The sequence below is a fragment of the Rattus norvegicus genome, chromosome 4 (assembly GCF_021556685.1).
Source record: "Rattus norvegicus strain SHRSP/BbbUtx chromosome 4, alternate assembly SHRSP_T2T, whole genome shotgun sequence".
In the NCBI taxonomy this organism is placed as follows: domain Eukaryota; kingdom Metazoa; phylum Chordata; class Mammalia; order Rodentia; family Muridae; genus Rattus; species Rattus norvegicus.
The window spans coordinates 167,428,702-167,447,084 of NC_141537.1; the positions used below are offsets into that span (position 1 = coordinate 167,428,702).

Consider the following 18,383-nt stretch of genomic DNA (forward strand, 5'->3'; position numbering starts at 1 on the left):
TTTATTAGCTGGTCTGTTAAGAACTAAACTAACCTGACCCAAGGAGCGACTTCAGGCCAGAGATCAGAGGGAAGACCAAATTTTCTGCTCCAAGTGACATGCCTGGTGGACTCAGGACACACAAAGGCAAAATTCTCCTGGGACCAGACACTTCTAGTTTCTAGCTGGCACCCGGGACTTCGCTGATCCTGGCCCACAGCTCCCTGCTCCCATACACTGTGGGAGAGATAGCAGATCTCCTAGAAGTGTGGGCAATCTGGAGACTGCAGGGCAGGAGAGACCACCACTTTGGTCAACCTTTGCCCACATCCTTGGCCCAAGAGGAAACTGTATAGGGCCTCTGGGCACAGGAAGATAGGGGCAATCAAGCTGCAGGAGCCCTGTGGTTCAGACTGCACCCAGATCTTAAAGGACCCGATCAATCAGCTCCCTGCACCCAAATCCCATTGGAGGGAGAGCTAGAACTTCAGAGGGGCAGACATGCCTGGGAAACCAGAGGGGACTACTCTCTGCCCACATTTCTGACTCTAGAGGAAAACACCTAGTGCCATCTGGGCCCCTTGCACACAGAGACCCAGTAGAAGTAGAGACAGGCCCTTCTGGTTCCTGCCCACGGGGACAGCTGAAAGCCAGTGGACAAGAATGACTACACATCTGAGAGCAGAATACTCTATTCCTATAACTGGATGAAAGAAAACAGGAAAACAGGTCTTCAGCACTTCTGACAGACAGGCCTATAGGAAGATCAAGCCACTGTATGAAATAGCCAAACAAGTAACACCAGAGACAACCTGAGGGTGAGAGGCAAGGTCAGGAACCAAAGAAACAGAAACCCAGACTACATGGCATCATCAGAGCCCAATTCTCCCATCAAAGCAAATACTGAATATCCAAACACACCAAAATAGCAAGATCTAGATTTTGAATCACATTTGATCATAATGATGGAGGATTTTAAGAAAGACATAAAGAACTCCTTTAGAGAAATTCAGGAAAACACAAGCAAACAAGTACAAGCCCTTAGAGAGGAAACACAAATATCCCTGAAAGAATTACAGGAAAACACAATTGAAAAGGTGAAGGAATTGAAAATGGAAATAGAAATGAAGAAAGCACAAAGGGAGACAACCCTGGATACAGAAAACCAAAGGAAGAGACAAGGAGTTGTAGATACAAGCAACCAAGAGAATACAAGAGAAAGAAGAGAGAATCTCAGGAGCAGAAGATTCCATAGAAATCATTGATACAACTGTCAAAGATAATATAAAATGGAAAAAGCTACAGGCCCAAAACATACAGGAAATATAGGACACAATGAGAAGATCAAACCTAATGATAATAGGTATAGAAGAGAGTGAAGACTCCCACTCAAAGGACCAGTAAATATCTTCAACAAAATCATAGAGGAAAACTTCTCTAACCTAAAGAAAGTGATGCCCATAAACATACAAGAAGCCTACAGAATTCCAAATAGATTGGACCAGAAAAGAAACTCCTCCCATCACATAATAGTCAAAACACTAAATGCACAAAATAAAAAAAGAATATTAAAAGCAGTAAAGGAAAAAGGTAACAATAAAGTAACATATGAAGGCAGACTTATCAGAATTACACCAGACTTCTCACCAGAGACTATGAAAGCCAGAAGATCCTGGACAGATATCATACAGACCCTAAGAAAACACAAATGCCAGCCCATATTACTGTATCCAACAAAACTCTCAATTAACATAGATCGAGAAACGAAGATATTCCACGACAATACCAAATTTACATAATATCTTTCTACAAATCCAGCCCTACAAAGGATAATAAATGGTAAAGCCCAATACAAGGAGGCAAGCTACACCCTAGAAAAACCAAGAAAATAATTGTTTTGCAACAAAACAAAGAGAAGATAAACACACAAACATAATCTCACCTCCAAACATGAAGATAACAGGAAACAACAATCACTATTCCTTAATATCTCTCAACATCAATGAACTCAATTCCCCAATAAAAGGACACAGATTAACAAACTGGATATGCAATGAGGACCAAGCATTTTGCTGATTACAGGAAACATACCTTAGAGAAAAAGACAGACACTACCTCAGAATAAAAGGCTGGAAAACAGCTTTCCAAGCAAATGGTCGGAAGAAGCAAGCTGGAGTAGCCATTCTAATATTGAATAAAATCGATTTTTCAACTAAAAGTCTACAAAAAAGATAAGGAAGGACACTTCATATTCATCAAAGGAAAAATCCACCAAGATGAACTCTCAATCCTTAATATCTATGTTTCAAACACAAGGGCATCTACATACATAAAGGAAACCTTACTAAAGTTCAAAGCACACATTACACCTCACAGAATAATAGTAGGAGAATTCAACACCCCACTCTCATCAATGGACAGATCATGGAAACAAAAATTAAACAGAGACATAGACAGACTAAGAGAAGTCATGAATCAAACGGACTTAGCATATATTTATAGAACACACTATCCTAAAAAAAGGATATACCCTCTTCTCACCACCTCATTGTACTTTCTCCAAAGTTGACCATATAATCGATCAAAAACAGGCCTCAACAGAGACAGAAAGACAGAAATAATCCCATGTGTCCTATCAGACCACCACTGGCTAAAGCTGGTCTTCAATAACAATAAGGAAAGAACACCCACATATAAATGGAACTTGAACAATGCTCTACTCGATGATAACCTGGTCAAGGAAGAAATAAATAAATAAATTAAAGACTTCTTAGAATTTAATGAAAATGAAGGCACAACATATCCAAACGTATGGGACACAAGGAAAGCTGTGGTAAGAGAAAAACTCATAGCTCTGAGTGTCTGCAGAATGAAACAAGAGAGAGCATATATCAGCAGCTTTACAGCACACATAAGAGCTCTAGAACAAAAAGAAGCAATCACACCCAGGAGGAGTAGAAGGTAGGAAATAATCAAACTCAGGGCTGAAATCAACCAACTAGAAACAAAAAGGCCTATACTAAGAATCAACAGAACCAAAAGCTCGTTCTTTGAGAAAATCAACAAGATAGATAAACCCTTAGCTGGACTAACCAGAGGATACAGAGAGTGTGCCCAAATTAACAAAATCAGATATGAAAAGGGAGACATAACAACAGAGTCAGAGGAATTTAAAAAAAAATCATCAGATCCTACTACAAAAGCTTATATTCAACAAAACTAAAAAAAAAGTAGGAAATGGACAATTTCCTAGATAGATACCCGGTACCAAAATTAAATCAGGAACAGATAAGCCATTTAAACAACCACATAACACCTAAAGAAATAGAAGCAGTCATTAAAAGTCTCGCAACCAAAAAGAGTCCAGGTTCAGATGGGCTCAGTGCAGAATTCTATCAGTCCTTCATAGAAGACCTCATACCAATACTCTCCAAACTATTCCACAAACTTGAAACAGATGGAGTGCTATGGAAGTACTTCTAGGAAGTCACATTACACTTATACCTAAACCACACAAAGACCCAAGAAAGAAAGAGAACTTCAGACCAATTTGTCTTATGAATATCGATGCAAAAATCATCAATAAAATTCTTGCAAACTGAATCCATAAACACATCAAAACAATTATCCATCATGATCAAGTAGGCTTCATCCCAGGTATGCAGGGATGGTTTAATATATGGAAAACCATCAACATAATCCACTATATAAACAAACTGAAAGATAAAAACCACATGATCATTTAATTAGATGTTGAGAAAGCATTTGCCAAAATTCAATACCCCTCCATGATAAAAGTCCTGGAAAGATTAGTAATTCAAGGCCCATACCTAAACATAGTAAAACCCATAAACAGCAAACCAGTAGCTAACATTAAACTAAATGGAAAGAAACTTGAAGTAATCCCACTAAAATCAGGGACTAGGCAAGGCTGCCCACTCGCTTCCTACTTATTCAATATAGTTCTCAAAGTCCTAGCCAGAACAATCAGACAACAAAAGGAGATCAAAGGGATACAGATTGGAAAGGAAGAAGTCAAAATATCACTATTTGCAGACGATATGATTGTATACTTAAGTGATCTCACAAGTTCCACCGGAGAACTACTAAACCTGATAAACACCTTCAGCAAAGTGGCTGGGTATAAAATTAACTCAAATAAACCAGTAGCCTTCCTCTACATAAAAGAGAAACAAGCTGAGAAAAAAATTAGGGAAACGTCACCCTTCATAATAGTCTCAAATAATGTAAAATTCCTTGGCGTGACTGTAATCAAGCAAGTGAAAGTTCTGTATGATAAGAACTTCAAGTTTCTGAAGAAAGAAATTGCAGAAGATCTCAGAAGATGGAAAGATCATCCATGCTCATGGTTTGGCAGGATTAATATAGTAAAAATGGCCATTTTACCAAAAGCGGTCTACAGATTCAATCCAATCCCCATCAAAATTCCAATCCAATTCTTCATAGTGTTCAACAGAACAATTTGCAAATTCATCTGGAATAACAAAAACCAAGGATATATAAACATATCTTCAAAAATAAAAGGACTTTCGGAGGGAATCACTATCTCTGAACTCAAGCAGCATTACAGAGAAATAGTGATAAAAACTGTATGGTATTGGTACAGAGACAGACAGATAGACCAGTGGAATAGAATTGAAGACCCAGAAATGAACCTACACACCTATGGTCACTTGATTTTTGACAAAGGAGCCAAAACCATCCAATGCAAAAAAGATAGCATTTTCAGCAAATGGTGCTGGTTCAACTGGAGGTCAGCATGTAGAAGAATGCAGATTAATCCATTCTTATCACTGTGTACAAAGCTTAAGTCCAAAAGGATCAAAGACCTCCACATCAAACCAGATACTCTGAAACTAATAGAAGAAAAAGTGGGGAAGAATCTCAAACACATGGGCACTGGAGAAAATTTCCTGAAAAAAACACCAATGGGTTATGCTCTTAGATCAAGAATTGACAAATGGGATCTCATAAAACTGCAAAGCTTCTGTAAGGCAAAGGACACTGCTGTTAGGGACAAAACAGCAACCAACAGATTGGGAAAAGATCTTTATCAATCCTACAACTGATAGAGGGCTTATATCTAAAATATACAAAGAACTCACGAAGTTAGACTACAGGGAGACAAATAACCCTATTAAAAATGGGGTTCAGAGCTAAACAAATTTGCTACTGAGGAATGTTGAGTGGGTGAGAAGCACCTAGAGACATGTTCAACTCCTTTAGTCATAAGGGAAATGCAAACCAAAACAACCCTGAGATTCTACCTCACACCAGTCAGAATGACTAAGTTCAAAAACCCCGGCGACTGCAGATGCTGGCGAGGATGTGGAGAAAGAGGAACACTCCTCCATTTTTGGTGGGATTGCAGACTGGTACAACCATTCTGGAAATCAGTCTGGAGGTTCCACAGAACATTGGACATTGCACTACCTGAGGACCAAGCTATACCTCTCTTGGGCATAGATGGTCCAACACATAACAAAGACACATGATCCACTATGTTCATAGCAGCCTTATTTATAATAGCCAGAACCTGGAAAGAACCCAGCTGTGCTTCAAAAGAGGAATGGATAAAATATGTAGTACATAAAAACAATGGAATACTACTTCACTATCCAAAACAATGACTTTATGAAGTTCATAGGCAAATGGATAGAACTGGAAAATATCATCCTGAATGAGGTAACCCAATCACACATGGTATGCACTCATTGATAAGTGGATATGAGCCCAACTGTTTGAATTACCCTAGATGCACAGAACACATGAAACTCAAAAATCATGATCAAAATGTGGATGTTTTAATCCTACTTTAAAAGGGGAACAATAATATCCTTAGGAGGGAGTTGGGAGGCAAATTTTAGAGCAGAGCCTGAAGGAATTGCCATTCAGAGCCTGTCCCACATGCGGCCCATACATATACAGACCCCAAACTAGGCAAGATGGATGAAGCTAAAAAGTGCAGGCTGACAGGAAACAGATGTAGATCTCTCCTGAGAGAGACAGCCAGAATATGGCAAATACATAGGCAAATGCCAGCAGCAAACCACTGAAATGAGAACAGGACTCCAGTTGAAGGAATCAGAAAAAGGACTTAAAGACCTGAAGTGATTTAATACCCCATATGAACAACAATGCCAACCAACCAGAGCTTTCAGGGTCTAAGCCACTACCCAGACTATACATGTACTTACCTTGGGCTCCGAAATCATAGGTAGCAATGAATAGCTTAATAGTGGCACCAGTGGAAGGGGAAGCCCTTGGCACAGCCAAGGCTGGACCCCCAGTGAAAGTGATTGTTATGGGGAGGGCGGTAATGGGGGGAGGTTGGAGACGGGAATACCCACATAGAAGGGGAGAGGTTAGGGGGATATTGGCCTGGAAACCAGGAAAGGGAATCACATTTGAAATGTAAATAAGAAATACCCAATTTAATAAAGATGTAAAAAAAAAGAACTTAACTAATGTGGAATTTTGTATTGTTATATATGACTTTAGGGGTTGATAGAGCAGGAAGACACTCCCCCCTCCAGATACTCTTAGTGTGTCTCTTAGCCCCTGCAGACTCTGCTGAGAGATCATGAATGATGATAAAAAAATCCATTCTAAAAAAGATTTAAGAATTGATTACTGAGAAACAAGGGTTCAAACACGCCTGTAGGTTTTTGTATATGAATGACCATATCTATATATTTGTTCCAACCCTTAACAGGACATTGTCTACCTCATTCAGGTCCTGGACTGAATTGTCCACTATTTTCTGCTTTGGCTGGCACCATGTGTTTAGATATTTTCTTCAGGAGAACCTCTTCTCAGCTCTCTTTGATCTGTGGCTGCTTGATTTCAAAACTCCCTGGGGTCAAAGACCATGAAGAATCCTTTCATCAGGGCTTTCATCCATCTTTCACAAATAGTCTGCTTCTCTAGATCTTTGTCATAGATCCACATCCACTCTTATAACCATTGTTGCTTCATCAAATATCTACTATTAATAAGCACTTTGGGATTTAATGGATGAAATAAAGTAACTGTAAGTAGTAAAACTGAACAGAAAGGAAACACTGTTCTTCAGTTTCAACTGGTAAATATCAAGAGTGACCACAACTGTTTGCCTCAGTTCCTTTGTGAGTCTTTCTGGGGAAAGGGAACCAGTGCTCTGGGGAAATTAGGATAATCACAATGACATCTTGATTAAGATACTTATTCTATCTGTATTAGTCTTTACACAAAATAGTCTACAGTTGATGGTTTTTTTCTGCCAAGTGTAAGAGAATGATTTGGCAGAGTAGGAAACTAACTGAACAAACAAATTTTCACATGGCATTAAAATTCCACCATATCATGTGATTTCAAGAGACATAGTCAGACTGGTTGCAGAAGATTTCAGTAAAGTTTAATACTACAGTTTAAAGTCAATAGGAATGGGCCGGCAAGAGAGATCGGTGGGTAAGAGTGACAGCTGTGCATTCCGTTTGACATGAATTCCGTCTATGGGAACCTTGTTAAAAAGCTGTATGTGACAGCATGATTCTGTAATCAGAACACTGCTACCATGAGAAGGGAGGTTTAGACAAGTGAACTGGCTAAAAGCTCTTAGTTCAACTAGTGTAGACTGTCAGAGTGACAGCCACAAAGGACACTACCCTAAGGTAAAAGGAGAGAACAAGTTCCTTGGCCTGTGAATATCCATGTTAAAAACACCAACATACCTCTATTCCCTCTTCCCTCTTAAACCTCCTAAAACACACATAGACATATATACACACACACATAAACACACACACACACACACACACACACACACACACACTTATTCACATAGGATAAAAAATAAAAATAAAAAAGTTTACATCTCCTCAAAAACAAGGTAAGAGCACTGTACAAATGAAAAAGACCTTCTACGACTTCCTTACAATTATTCCAGACTACCCATTTCTGTTCCAGACTCATGTGGCCCTGAGATCTTTTCCGTTCTCAGAGAACTTTAATCCCTCCAGTACCTTTACAAAGGCTTGCTTCAGCTGGCTGTTTGTTAGAATTAGAATGACTGAGTGACAGCAGGGATAGACGGATGCAGTTGTCAAACCAAAAATAAATAGCAGTTTGTTTTCTGGGATAAACATGCAGATGATTTCTACTGCAACACCTATAAAGTACAAGATGAAAAGGATGATAAATGAAATTAAAAATTTTATGGCTTTCACATGAGCTTCAGTGTTGAGATCTCTGAATCCTGAAACATTAGACTGCATCTGCCTGCTGTGTTTCCAAAGTGAAATAATTAACAAGAAACATGCAGTTAAGGTCATGATCAAGAGAGAAATGACTCCAATATTGATTAAAACATAGTTACTTGTGAATTCTCTCTTTTCCCAATGTGTCCCACTGGTCCTGTTTCCATGATTCTTTGGATTGCTCTTCATCACTTTCACAGTGAATGAGAAGGAGATTGCCCATGAAATTAATAAACACCACAAGAGAAAGGCAAATACTTTATCAGTTCTCCTCTTTAACCAGAGAAATATATAGTGGGAAAAATTTGCTATTTTTAGGAAATAGAAGATGCTGAGGCTGGTGGCAAACCAGACAGTCATGTGATTCACAGTCATCCATATACAAGAGATGATTTCAGTCAGACTCTTAGACAAATACTTCCCCGGAAAGAATAGCTTTGCATATGCGTCTAAAATTAATATCCATACAATAAAAATTCTGGAAGTTGCTAAGCCAAAGAGAAGGAAACCAATCTTAGAGAGCTTCTTGTTCTTGGCCCAATCCATGCAGTTAACCAGGGCGATAAATGTGTTCCCTAAAACTCCCAGCCCAGCTTCAACAGTTGCAATGGAAAGAAGGATGCCTTCTGCTGCACTGAGCATCTCTGCAGGTTGCTATGTTTGTATCTGTTTATTCTATAGCAGATCTGCTGCAGTGTCCTCTATATTGAGCACTTGATAGATTTTTTTCTTCTTTCCTTAAATAAAGGATTTAAAAATACATCAAGCTTACGTTGTGTGAGAATCTAACATGTTTTCACAGAGTTCTGTCCACTTGCCTTGTAAGACTTGTCCACAAAACGCACGCAAAATAAATGTCTCTAATTTTCTTATAAGCAAATTATGATTTTCACTTCTCGTATTATGATTTCTCCTCTGACACTATTTTGCATGTAATAAGGCTAGTAGTTGAGTAGGATTGGCAGATATAAATGGGAAGAAATTAAGCAACTGGAAAGTTTAATTTTTATGTTTTATATATGAAATCATCATCATGAGTTGTGCAAGGTAATACATGCCTATAGTAACAGCTTTCTGAGAGATGAAATATTGTACCACTTTATCCTGTGAATTAGAGATCAGCTAGCCACACTACGGCCATCTTCTGAAGAAAAAATTCCATAACGGTAAAACTAAAGAACAAAGAATCCAAACCAGGAGAAAAAGAGAGAGAAACCACCATAATTTATTATGTATACACACAACCTGATTGTACAAATACAAACTGATTAGATATAGATGAAATATATTTGCCTTAGTCTAGAATATTGATTTAGTGTTTAATTAGCATATATGCTCCTTTGTAGTATGGTAAGCTTCAGAATAACAAAAAAGTTGTATTTATGAATAATTCTACTTACTGATTGGTTTCATAAAGATTTTTAAAATCAAGCACATCATGATGTTAACAGTTTCAAACTTCTACTGCAACACTCTTCTGTTTCCTTTCCTTTTCCTTTTTTGTACAATTTTCTATGTACTTTTATGTTGTGTGTGTGTGTGTGTGTGTGTGTGTGTGTGTGTGCGTGTGTGTGTGTGTGTGCACATGCATGTGTCTATGTGTCTATTTGTGTATTTACACATAAATTTTTATCCATGTATAATTTAGTTGGCAAAATTGGTTTGGCAGTATTTAAAATTTTGAACTTGTCAAAATAAGATACCAATCTTATTAGGGAGAAAATGATCAATGTTTATCTTTCTGAGTCTGACCTATTTTACTCCATTTGCAGAAGGTATACTTTTTCACTAACATTTATGGCAGAATCAATTTTCATTTTAAAAAATCTATTCATGGAGAGGAAGGCAGATTTTTTAACTTGCCTGGATGAACTGTATTACAATAAACAGTGTGCAAGCATCTTTGTGGTATGTAGATTTGGAATCCCTGGGATGTGAAGTAAGAATTGTTGTAGTTAGGTCATATGGTAGTTCTTTTTCATGTTTCTGAAAATCATCTATACTGATTCTTGTAATGGCCAGACTAAGCTACATTACCATCAGCAATATAGAAGAATCTCTTTCCCCAATACCTTGTCAGCGTTTGTTGTAATTTATGTTCTTGATTATAGTCATTCTGACTAGGGTGAGAGGGAATTCCAAAATAGTTTTAATTTGTGTTTCCTAATAGCTGAGGGTGTTGAACAGTTTTTGAAATATTGAAGGCCATTTGTGTCTTTTTGAAAACTATTTGTTCATACCATTAGCCTATGTACTGATTGGTTTGTTGGTATTTAATATTTTGAGCTTGTCATATATAATAAATACTAATTATGTATTGAATAAATGATTAGACAATGACTATTTCCTCTCATCCTGTCTCTTCATTCAACCAGCTTTGCAGATTTACATAGTTACTGGCTTAATTTTATAATATTATCAGCAATAAATAATTTTTCTTTCTCATACAGGCCAGTATAAGTTTTATTCTCCATGTTCTATGTCCTAAGATTGTCCTCTTTTAATCAGTAGGGTCTTAAAAAACTCTAGTGAGTAAGCAAAAATAATGGCGACAGGCTGTTTATTTGAGGGGATCTCCTCGTCTGATTTATTGTCACTGGAATTGATCAGTACGAGGAATCATTTCATCATTCTTATGATCTATTTTTCTATTACTATTTTTCTAACTATTAGTGATAAATTCATGATTATGACTGTAGTACTAAATCAAATACATAATGTACCATGAAATTTGTGGTTTAATGGGTAAAAATAGAGAGCACTTAGTAAAAAGTAAAAATATACACAAAAGTTTCCTTTTTCAAATGTCCAGACTGATTGTAATGTTCTCTTTTGGTTTCTTTTCCTTTGAGTCTTCCGAGGAAAGTATATCAGTGGCACAGGAAAGCCCAGAGAATCACAATGAAGTGTTGTTTGTTGATTGACACATCATGAAGTCTTCCTTCACCTGGGATGGTCTATGGTTGATGTTCTTCCTTTAGCAAATGTACAGGAAAGGATTCAAGAATCAGGAGAATGACTGAACGATAAACCTGTACACATGGGATTAAAACACACCTCGGAGTGTGATTCCTGGAGAGGCAGTAGACTTTGAACAAGAGTTCAAAAGAACAGTGTTTGATAATGGTGCCAAATCAATAAAAGAACATAGTTCAAGTGAAAAGATCTTCAGGGATTTTTTTTTTCTACTCACTATTTCGGATTGTTTGTCTTCCGGACTGTCATGTGTTTCTGAATTCTTTTCCTTCCTCAGAGCACTTTAATTGTTGCAGTATCCTTACAAAGCATTGTCTCAGCCGGCTGTTTGCTAGAATTAGGATAAGTGAGTGGCAGCAGGGATAGAGGAATGCAATAGTCAAACCAAACACGAATAACAAGTTATTTTCTGGGACTAACAGACAAATGACATTGATGGTAATACCAATTAAATGCAATATAAAAAGGATAATAAAAGATAATAAAACTTTTATTGTTTTCACATGAACTTCTGTGTTGAGATCTCTGAGTCCTGATTCATTTGATTGCATCCACTTGCTGTGTCTCCAAAGGGAAATAATTAAGAGAAAACATACAATTAACATTATTATAAAAAGTAAAAACACTCCCCCATTGGTGAAAACATAGTTAGTGATTAACTCACTTTTCTTCATGTGGATTTGCCAAGATGAGTTTATATACAGCATTTTTTTATCTTTAACCATCTTTACAACTACTGGGAAAGAAAATAGCCATGACATAAGTAAGCACCCTATCAGGAAGGCAAAAACTATATTAATTCTTCTTTTTAACCAGAGAAATATGTGGTGGGAAAAATTTGCTATCTTGAGGAAATAAAAGATACTGAGGCTGGTAGCAAACCAAACATTCAATTGACTGGTAATTATCCATAGATAACTGATGAGTTCAATTATGTTGATAGGAGACAGCAACTGTGGAGAGAATATTTTTATGTATGCCTCTGTGATTAAGATCCACACGAGGCAGATTCTGGAAATTGCCAAGCCAGTGAGAATGAAGCCAATATTATAGAGATTCTTGTTCCTGGTACAGTCCATGCAGTTCACAAGTGCAATGAATGTGTTCCCTACAATGCCCAGCAAAGCCTCACTAGTTGCAACTGAAAGAAGGACACCTTCCATTGCACCCAGCATCTTCGCAGATCTTTAAAATAGCTTCTGCCACAGAATTTTAAGATGGCAATCTATTGGCTGCTCAATAAAGGAGTGGCTTTCCCTTCTTTCTTTCAAGACTTACATATATTTAAAAGAAATGTTTGTGGTAGTATCTGAAATCTCTTGATGCAGTTCCCTCCATTGCTTGTCTAGAGGATGCTGCAGACTGAATGTCTTCTTGCCATTTGTTAATAGGCAAATGAAAGTTTTTTTTGTTTTGTATATTTTATTCATCCCTGTGAGACTATTTTGCATTTGAAGAAGTGTCAGTTTGTGAGGTCTATGGTCTGACTGCAGGAAAGGAGGAAGGTCACAGGAGGGTGGGAAATTGATGAGAGTATGAGGAATGGTAGACATACTCTGTTCACTTTGAGTGAAGGCTTTCAGGCAGGTATCTCCCAAACCAAAGCATGTTCTGGTCCTCAAGAACCCCTCATAAGTGGACAGCATACAGGCTCTATAGAGGTAGGCACACAAGCCCTATAGATACACACCTACAGCCAACAGAGCAAAGGGAAGGTGAAGATGATGTTTTCTGGTGTCATATCCACCTTAACCCAGAAACATACGAAAGTGGCACTCAGCTAAAAATAAGTATATAGCAGATTATTGTTCTTTTGGGTTTTCCCAAACATTTGATGTCAGCTGTTTTTGTGCTGACTAATAGCTATATTAATGCCACATTATCTAAGCATAAACTTGCCTTTACATAGTCTGTTTTCTAAAGAGATATATGCAGAAATGAGCAAAACACAAAATACAACTCTGATTTTTATATTTTAATAATCAAAATCAGCATCACTGCTGGTCACAGTGACACTTTTTTTTTCCATGGGAAGGGGAAAAATGTTGTATTTCACTTACAGTTTCTTATAAGAGTTTATCATCAAAAACAGTTAGGGTGGAACAGTTAGACAGGATAGGAGGCTGGAGGCAAGAGCTGATCCAGAGGTCAGAGAGGAATACTTCTTACTGGTTTGCTCATCATGGCTTTCTTACAGAACTCACGACAAGTGACCAGGGACAGCTCCTACAATGTGCCCTCCCACATTGATTACTAATTAAGAAAATGCCCTATATCTGGATCTTCTGGAGTTATTTTCTCAGTTGGAACCCCTTCCTTCTGATGACTCTAGCTTGTGTCTAGATGTCATAAAACTAACCAGTTCAGTCACCTTGAGGGACAGCACATGCAAGATAACTATTATTTGTCTCTCTATTTCTTGAGTCATTTTTGGACAGATATTCAACATTCCCCACTAGGCAAGATAATACATCTCCATGTCATGAGACCCAGGGAATAACCCAGCCTCCCCACTCAGAAGAAAGATCTTTCCATTGCACAGCCTTTGCAGCAGGAACAGGAGGTCTGGCAAGTCTTATATCCATTGGATCTTTTGGCAAACTCAACATGCAATTTACTTTATGGCGTTTGTGTTCATTCCAAGGGGAACAAATGTTACTTCGTCCTGGGGGTACCTGCCAGACATGCATAGCAATCAGTCTTTTGCACATGTATGTAATTTTAATCTATTCCACCCAAGTATTTAACTCTCCATATCCAGTTTCTATTTCTAACATCTCTAACAAGTTCCCACACTGTGAAACTTGGCATGCATCAAATTATATCTTAAGGGTTTGATGAGGTTCACTTATATAAATCACTAAGCTAATAGGAAAAGAATATTGAAGAACTTCCCGGCCAGTATTACTTAAAGTCTCCACCTTACTTAAAGTCTCTATATTTTTTTAAATTTTATTGCATATTTTATGTGCTTACATATAAAATGTTATCACCCTTTCCCCCTCTCCTATTCACCCCCCCTTTGCCTACTTTTATGAAGATGATTCCACTCCCACCCAACCACTACTTCCTCAATGCCCAGGTATTCCCTTTCACTGGGGAAGCCAGTGTTCACAGGACCAAAGGCTTCTCCAATTAATGCCAGACAATGCCATTCTCTGCTACATATGCAGCTGGGGACATGGGTCTCCCACCCTGATGTGTACTCTCTGGTTGGTAGTTTTGTCCCTGGAAGCTCTGGAGGGTCTAGTTGGTTGATATTGTTGCTCTTCCTATGGTGTTGCAAACCCCTTCAGCACCTTCAATCCTTTCTCTAACTCCTCCTTTGAGGTCCCTGTGCTCAGTCCTGTAGTTATCTGTAAGCATCCTCATCTGTATCAGTAAGGCTCTGGCTGAACCCCTCAGGAGACATCCATATCAGGATCCTGTCAGCAAGAACTTCTTGACATCAGCAATAGTGACTGGATTGGTGGCTACATATGGGATGGATTCCCACATGCGGAAGTCTCTGGATGACCTTTTCTTCAGGCCCTGCTCCACTCTTTATCCCTGTATTCCCTACCATGAATATTTTGTTCTCCCTTCTAAAGACTTAAATATCTACATTTTGGTCTTCCCTCTTCTTGAGCTTCACATGGTTTGTGAATTGTTTCTTGGGTATTCCAAGTTTTGGGCTAATATCCACTTAACAGCGAGTGCATATCATGTGTGTTCTCTTGTGACTGGGTTATCTCACTCTGGATGATATTTCCTAATTTCATCCATTTGCCCATGAATTTTATGAAGTAGTTACTTTTAATAGGTGAGTAGTACTGAATTGTGTAAATGTACCACATTTTTTTTGTGTCCATTCTTCTGTTGAAGGACATATGTGTTCTTTCCAGCTTCTAGTAATTGTAAATAAGACTGCTATGAACATAGTGGAGCATGTGTCCTTGTTATACGTTGGAGCATCTCTTGGAGATATGTCCAGGAGAGGTACACTTGGGTCCTCAGTTAGTACATTGCCCAGTTTTCTGAGAAACCTCCAGACTGATTTCCAGAGTGGTTGTAACATCTTGCAATCCCACCAAAAATGGAGGAGTGTTCCTCTTTCTCCAAATCCGCACCAACATCTGCTTTCACCTGAATTTTTGACCTTAGTCATTCTGACTGGCATAAAGTGGAATCTCCAGGTTGTTTTATTTGCATTTCCCTGATGACTAAGGATGTTGAATATTTCTTTAGGTGCTTTTCAGTCATTTGGTATTTCTCAGTTGAGAATTCTTTGTTTAACTCTGTACCACATTTTTTATTAGGATTTTTTAATTCTCTGAAGTCTAACTTCTTGAGTTCTCTATATATATTGGATATTAGCCCTCTCTTTGATGTAGGATTGGTAAAGGCTTTTCCCAATCCGTTGGTTGACAGTTTGGACTAATGACAGTATCCTTTGCCTTACAAATGCTGTGCAATTTTATGAGGTCCCATTTGTCAATTTTTGATCTTAGAGCATAACCCATTGGTGTTCTGTTAGGCAAATTTCCCCAGTGCCCATGTGTTCGAGGCTCTTCCCCACTTTTTCTACTATTAGTTTGAGTGTATGTGATTGTATGTGGAGTTCTTTGATCCATTTGGACTTAGGCTTTGTACAAGGAGATAAGAATGGATCGATTTGCATTCTTCTACATGCTGACCTCCAGTTGAACCAGCACCAATTGTTGAAAATGCTGTCGTTTTTCCACTGGATGGTTTTAGCTACTTTGTCAAAGATCAAATGACCATAGGAATGTGGATCCATTTTTGAGTCTTCAATTCTATACCATTTTTCAGGTTCCATGTATATGTGGGTTTCTGTTGTTTTTCTTGTTATTGAAGACTAGCCTTAGTCCATGGTGGTCCTATAGGATGCATGAGATTATTTCAATCTTCTAGTATCTGTTGAGGCCTGTTTTTTTCTTTCTTTTTGGAGCTGGGGACCAAACCCAGGGCCTTTCACTTGCTAGGCAACCGCTCTACCACTGAGCTAAATCCCCAACCCCAGAGAAGGTACCATTAGGTGCTGAGACGGTAAATACATACATACATACATACATACATATATATATATATATATATATATATATAGTTTCAGAATTCTAATTGTTTCTTATAATTAGAACTAAGGAGTTATAACAAGGATACATAAGTATAAATCCTTTTGTTTTATTCATGCATACATGAGTATTCTTTTGGTTCTGAGTTACCTCTCAGAATTACATTTTTAGTTTCATCCTTTTGCCTGCAAAACTCATGTTATCTTCCTTCTTTATAGCTGAATAATTTTCCATTATGTAAATGAACCACATTTTCTGTATCCACTCTTTACTTTTAGAACATCTGGGTTGTTTTCAGTTTCTGGTCATCATAGATAAGGCTGCTATGAACACAGTACAGCATGTATCCTGCGGTATGGTGGGGAATATTTTGGTATATGCCAAAGGTGATAAAGTTGGGTCTTCATGTAGGTCTATTTACAATATTCTGAGAAACCTCCAGATTGAGTTCCAGAGTAGTTGTACTAGTTTGCAACCACACAAGCAATTGTGGAGTGTTCCTCTTTCTCCACATCCTTGCCAACATGTGCTGTCACCTGAGTTTTTGATTTTAGACACTCTGGTGTAAGATGGGATCTCAGGGTCACTTTTGACTTATATTTTCCTTATGACAAAGGACTTTGAACATTTCTTTAAGTGTTTCTTGGCCATTCAAGAGCCCTCTGTTATGAATTATTTGTTTAGCTCTATACTCCATTTTTTGTTTGGGTTTTTAGGTTTTTTGGAAGTTAGCATCTTCAATTCTTCATATATTTTGGATATTAGTCTTCTGTCAGATGTGAAGTTAGTGAAGAATTTTTGCCGGTTGATGATTTGTTCTATTTACTATGTTCTTCGTCTTATAGAAGCTTTTCAGTTTCATGAGGTCCCATTTATCAGTTCTTAATCTTAGATCTTGAGCCATTGGAGTTTTGTTTAGGAAAATTTCCCCCATGCTTATAAGTTTGAGCTTGTTTTCTACTTTTCTACTATTAGACATAATGCTTCTTGTTTTATGTTGAGGCAGTTGATTTTCTTGCACTTGAACTTTGTTCAAGGGGACAAATATGGATCTATTTTCATTTTTCTACATACCAATTGCCAGTTAGACCAGAACCATTTACTGAACATGCTTCCTCACCCCCTGTATACATTTGACTTCTTTGACAAAGATCAAGTGTCCAGAAGTGTGTAGGCTTATTTCTGGGTCTTCAATTATATTCCATTGATCTATCTGTCTGTCTCTACAATAATATCATGCTGTTTTTATCACTATTCTCTGTAGTATACCTTGAGGGCAGTCACAATGATTCCCATGGAGATCTTTTACTGTTGCAAATTATTTTGGCTACCCTGAATTGTTTGATTTTTCATATGAAATTCAGAAAATGCCAAGAGTCAGATGGATTTATTGCAGAATTCTCCAGATCTTCAAAGAAGAGCTAATATAAACAGTCCTACACTATTCCATAAAATAAAAACAGAAGGAGCATTACTTAGTTCATTCTATAAATCCACAATTACTCTGACAATGAAACCATACCAAGATCCAACAAAGAAAGAGAACTTCAGACTTATTTTGCTTATGAATATAGATGCAAAAATACTTGATAAAATCTAGTAAACCAAATCCAAGAACATCATAACCATCATTCACCATGATCAAGTAAGGTTCATCCCAGGGATACAAGGTTCATTCAATATATGAAAGTCCATCAATGTAATCCACCATATAAACAAACTCAAAGGAAAACAATCCAATCACATGCCATCCATTAGATGTTGAAAGAGCAGTTGACACAATATAACACCTTGGAGAGATCATGAATTCAAGGCCCATACCTAAACATAATACAAGTTGTATACAACAAAACAGCAGCCAATATCAAATTAAATGGAGAGATACTTGAAGCATTCCCACTAAAATCAGGGACAAGATAAGGCCACCAACTCTCACCGAATCTATTCAACTTGGTACCTGGATTTGTAGCTAGAGTGATAAGACAACAAAAGAAGATCAAAGGGATACAAATTTGTAAAGAAGTAAATGCTTTTGCAGATGACATGATAGTAAATGCAAGTGACCCCAAAAATTCTACCAGAGAATTTCTCCAGG

At 37.7% G+C, this 18,383-nt stretch overlaps 2 protein-coding genes across 2 annotated transcripts; both read right to left on the minus strand.

Moving 5' to 3' along the window:
- Positions 1-7,949: 7,949 nt before the first annotated feature.
- Tas2r105 (taste receptor, type 2, member 105) lies at positions 7,950-8,879 on the minus strand. The gene is given in 1 exon segment (NM_023999.1): positions 7,950-8,879. A coding segment is annotated over 1 exon segment (930 nt).
- A 2,579-nt stretch (positions 8,880-11,458) lies between these two features.
- Positions 11,459-12,388, minus strand: Tas2r114 (taste receptor, type 2, member 114). The gene is given in 1 exon segment (NM_023996.1): positions 11,459-12,388. A coding segment is annotated over 1 exon segment (930 nt).
- Positions 12,389-18,383: the final 5,995 nt, after the last annotated feature.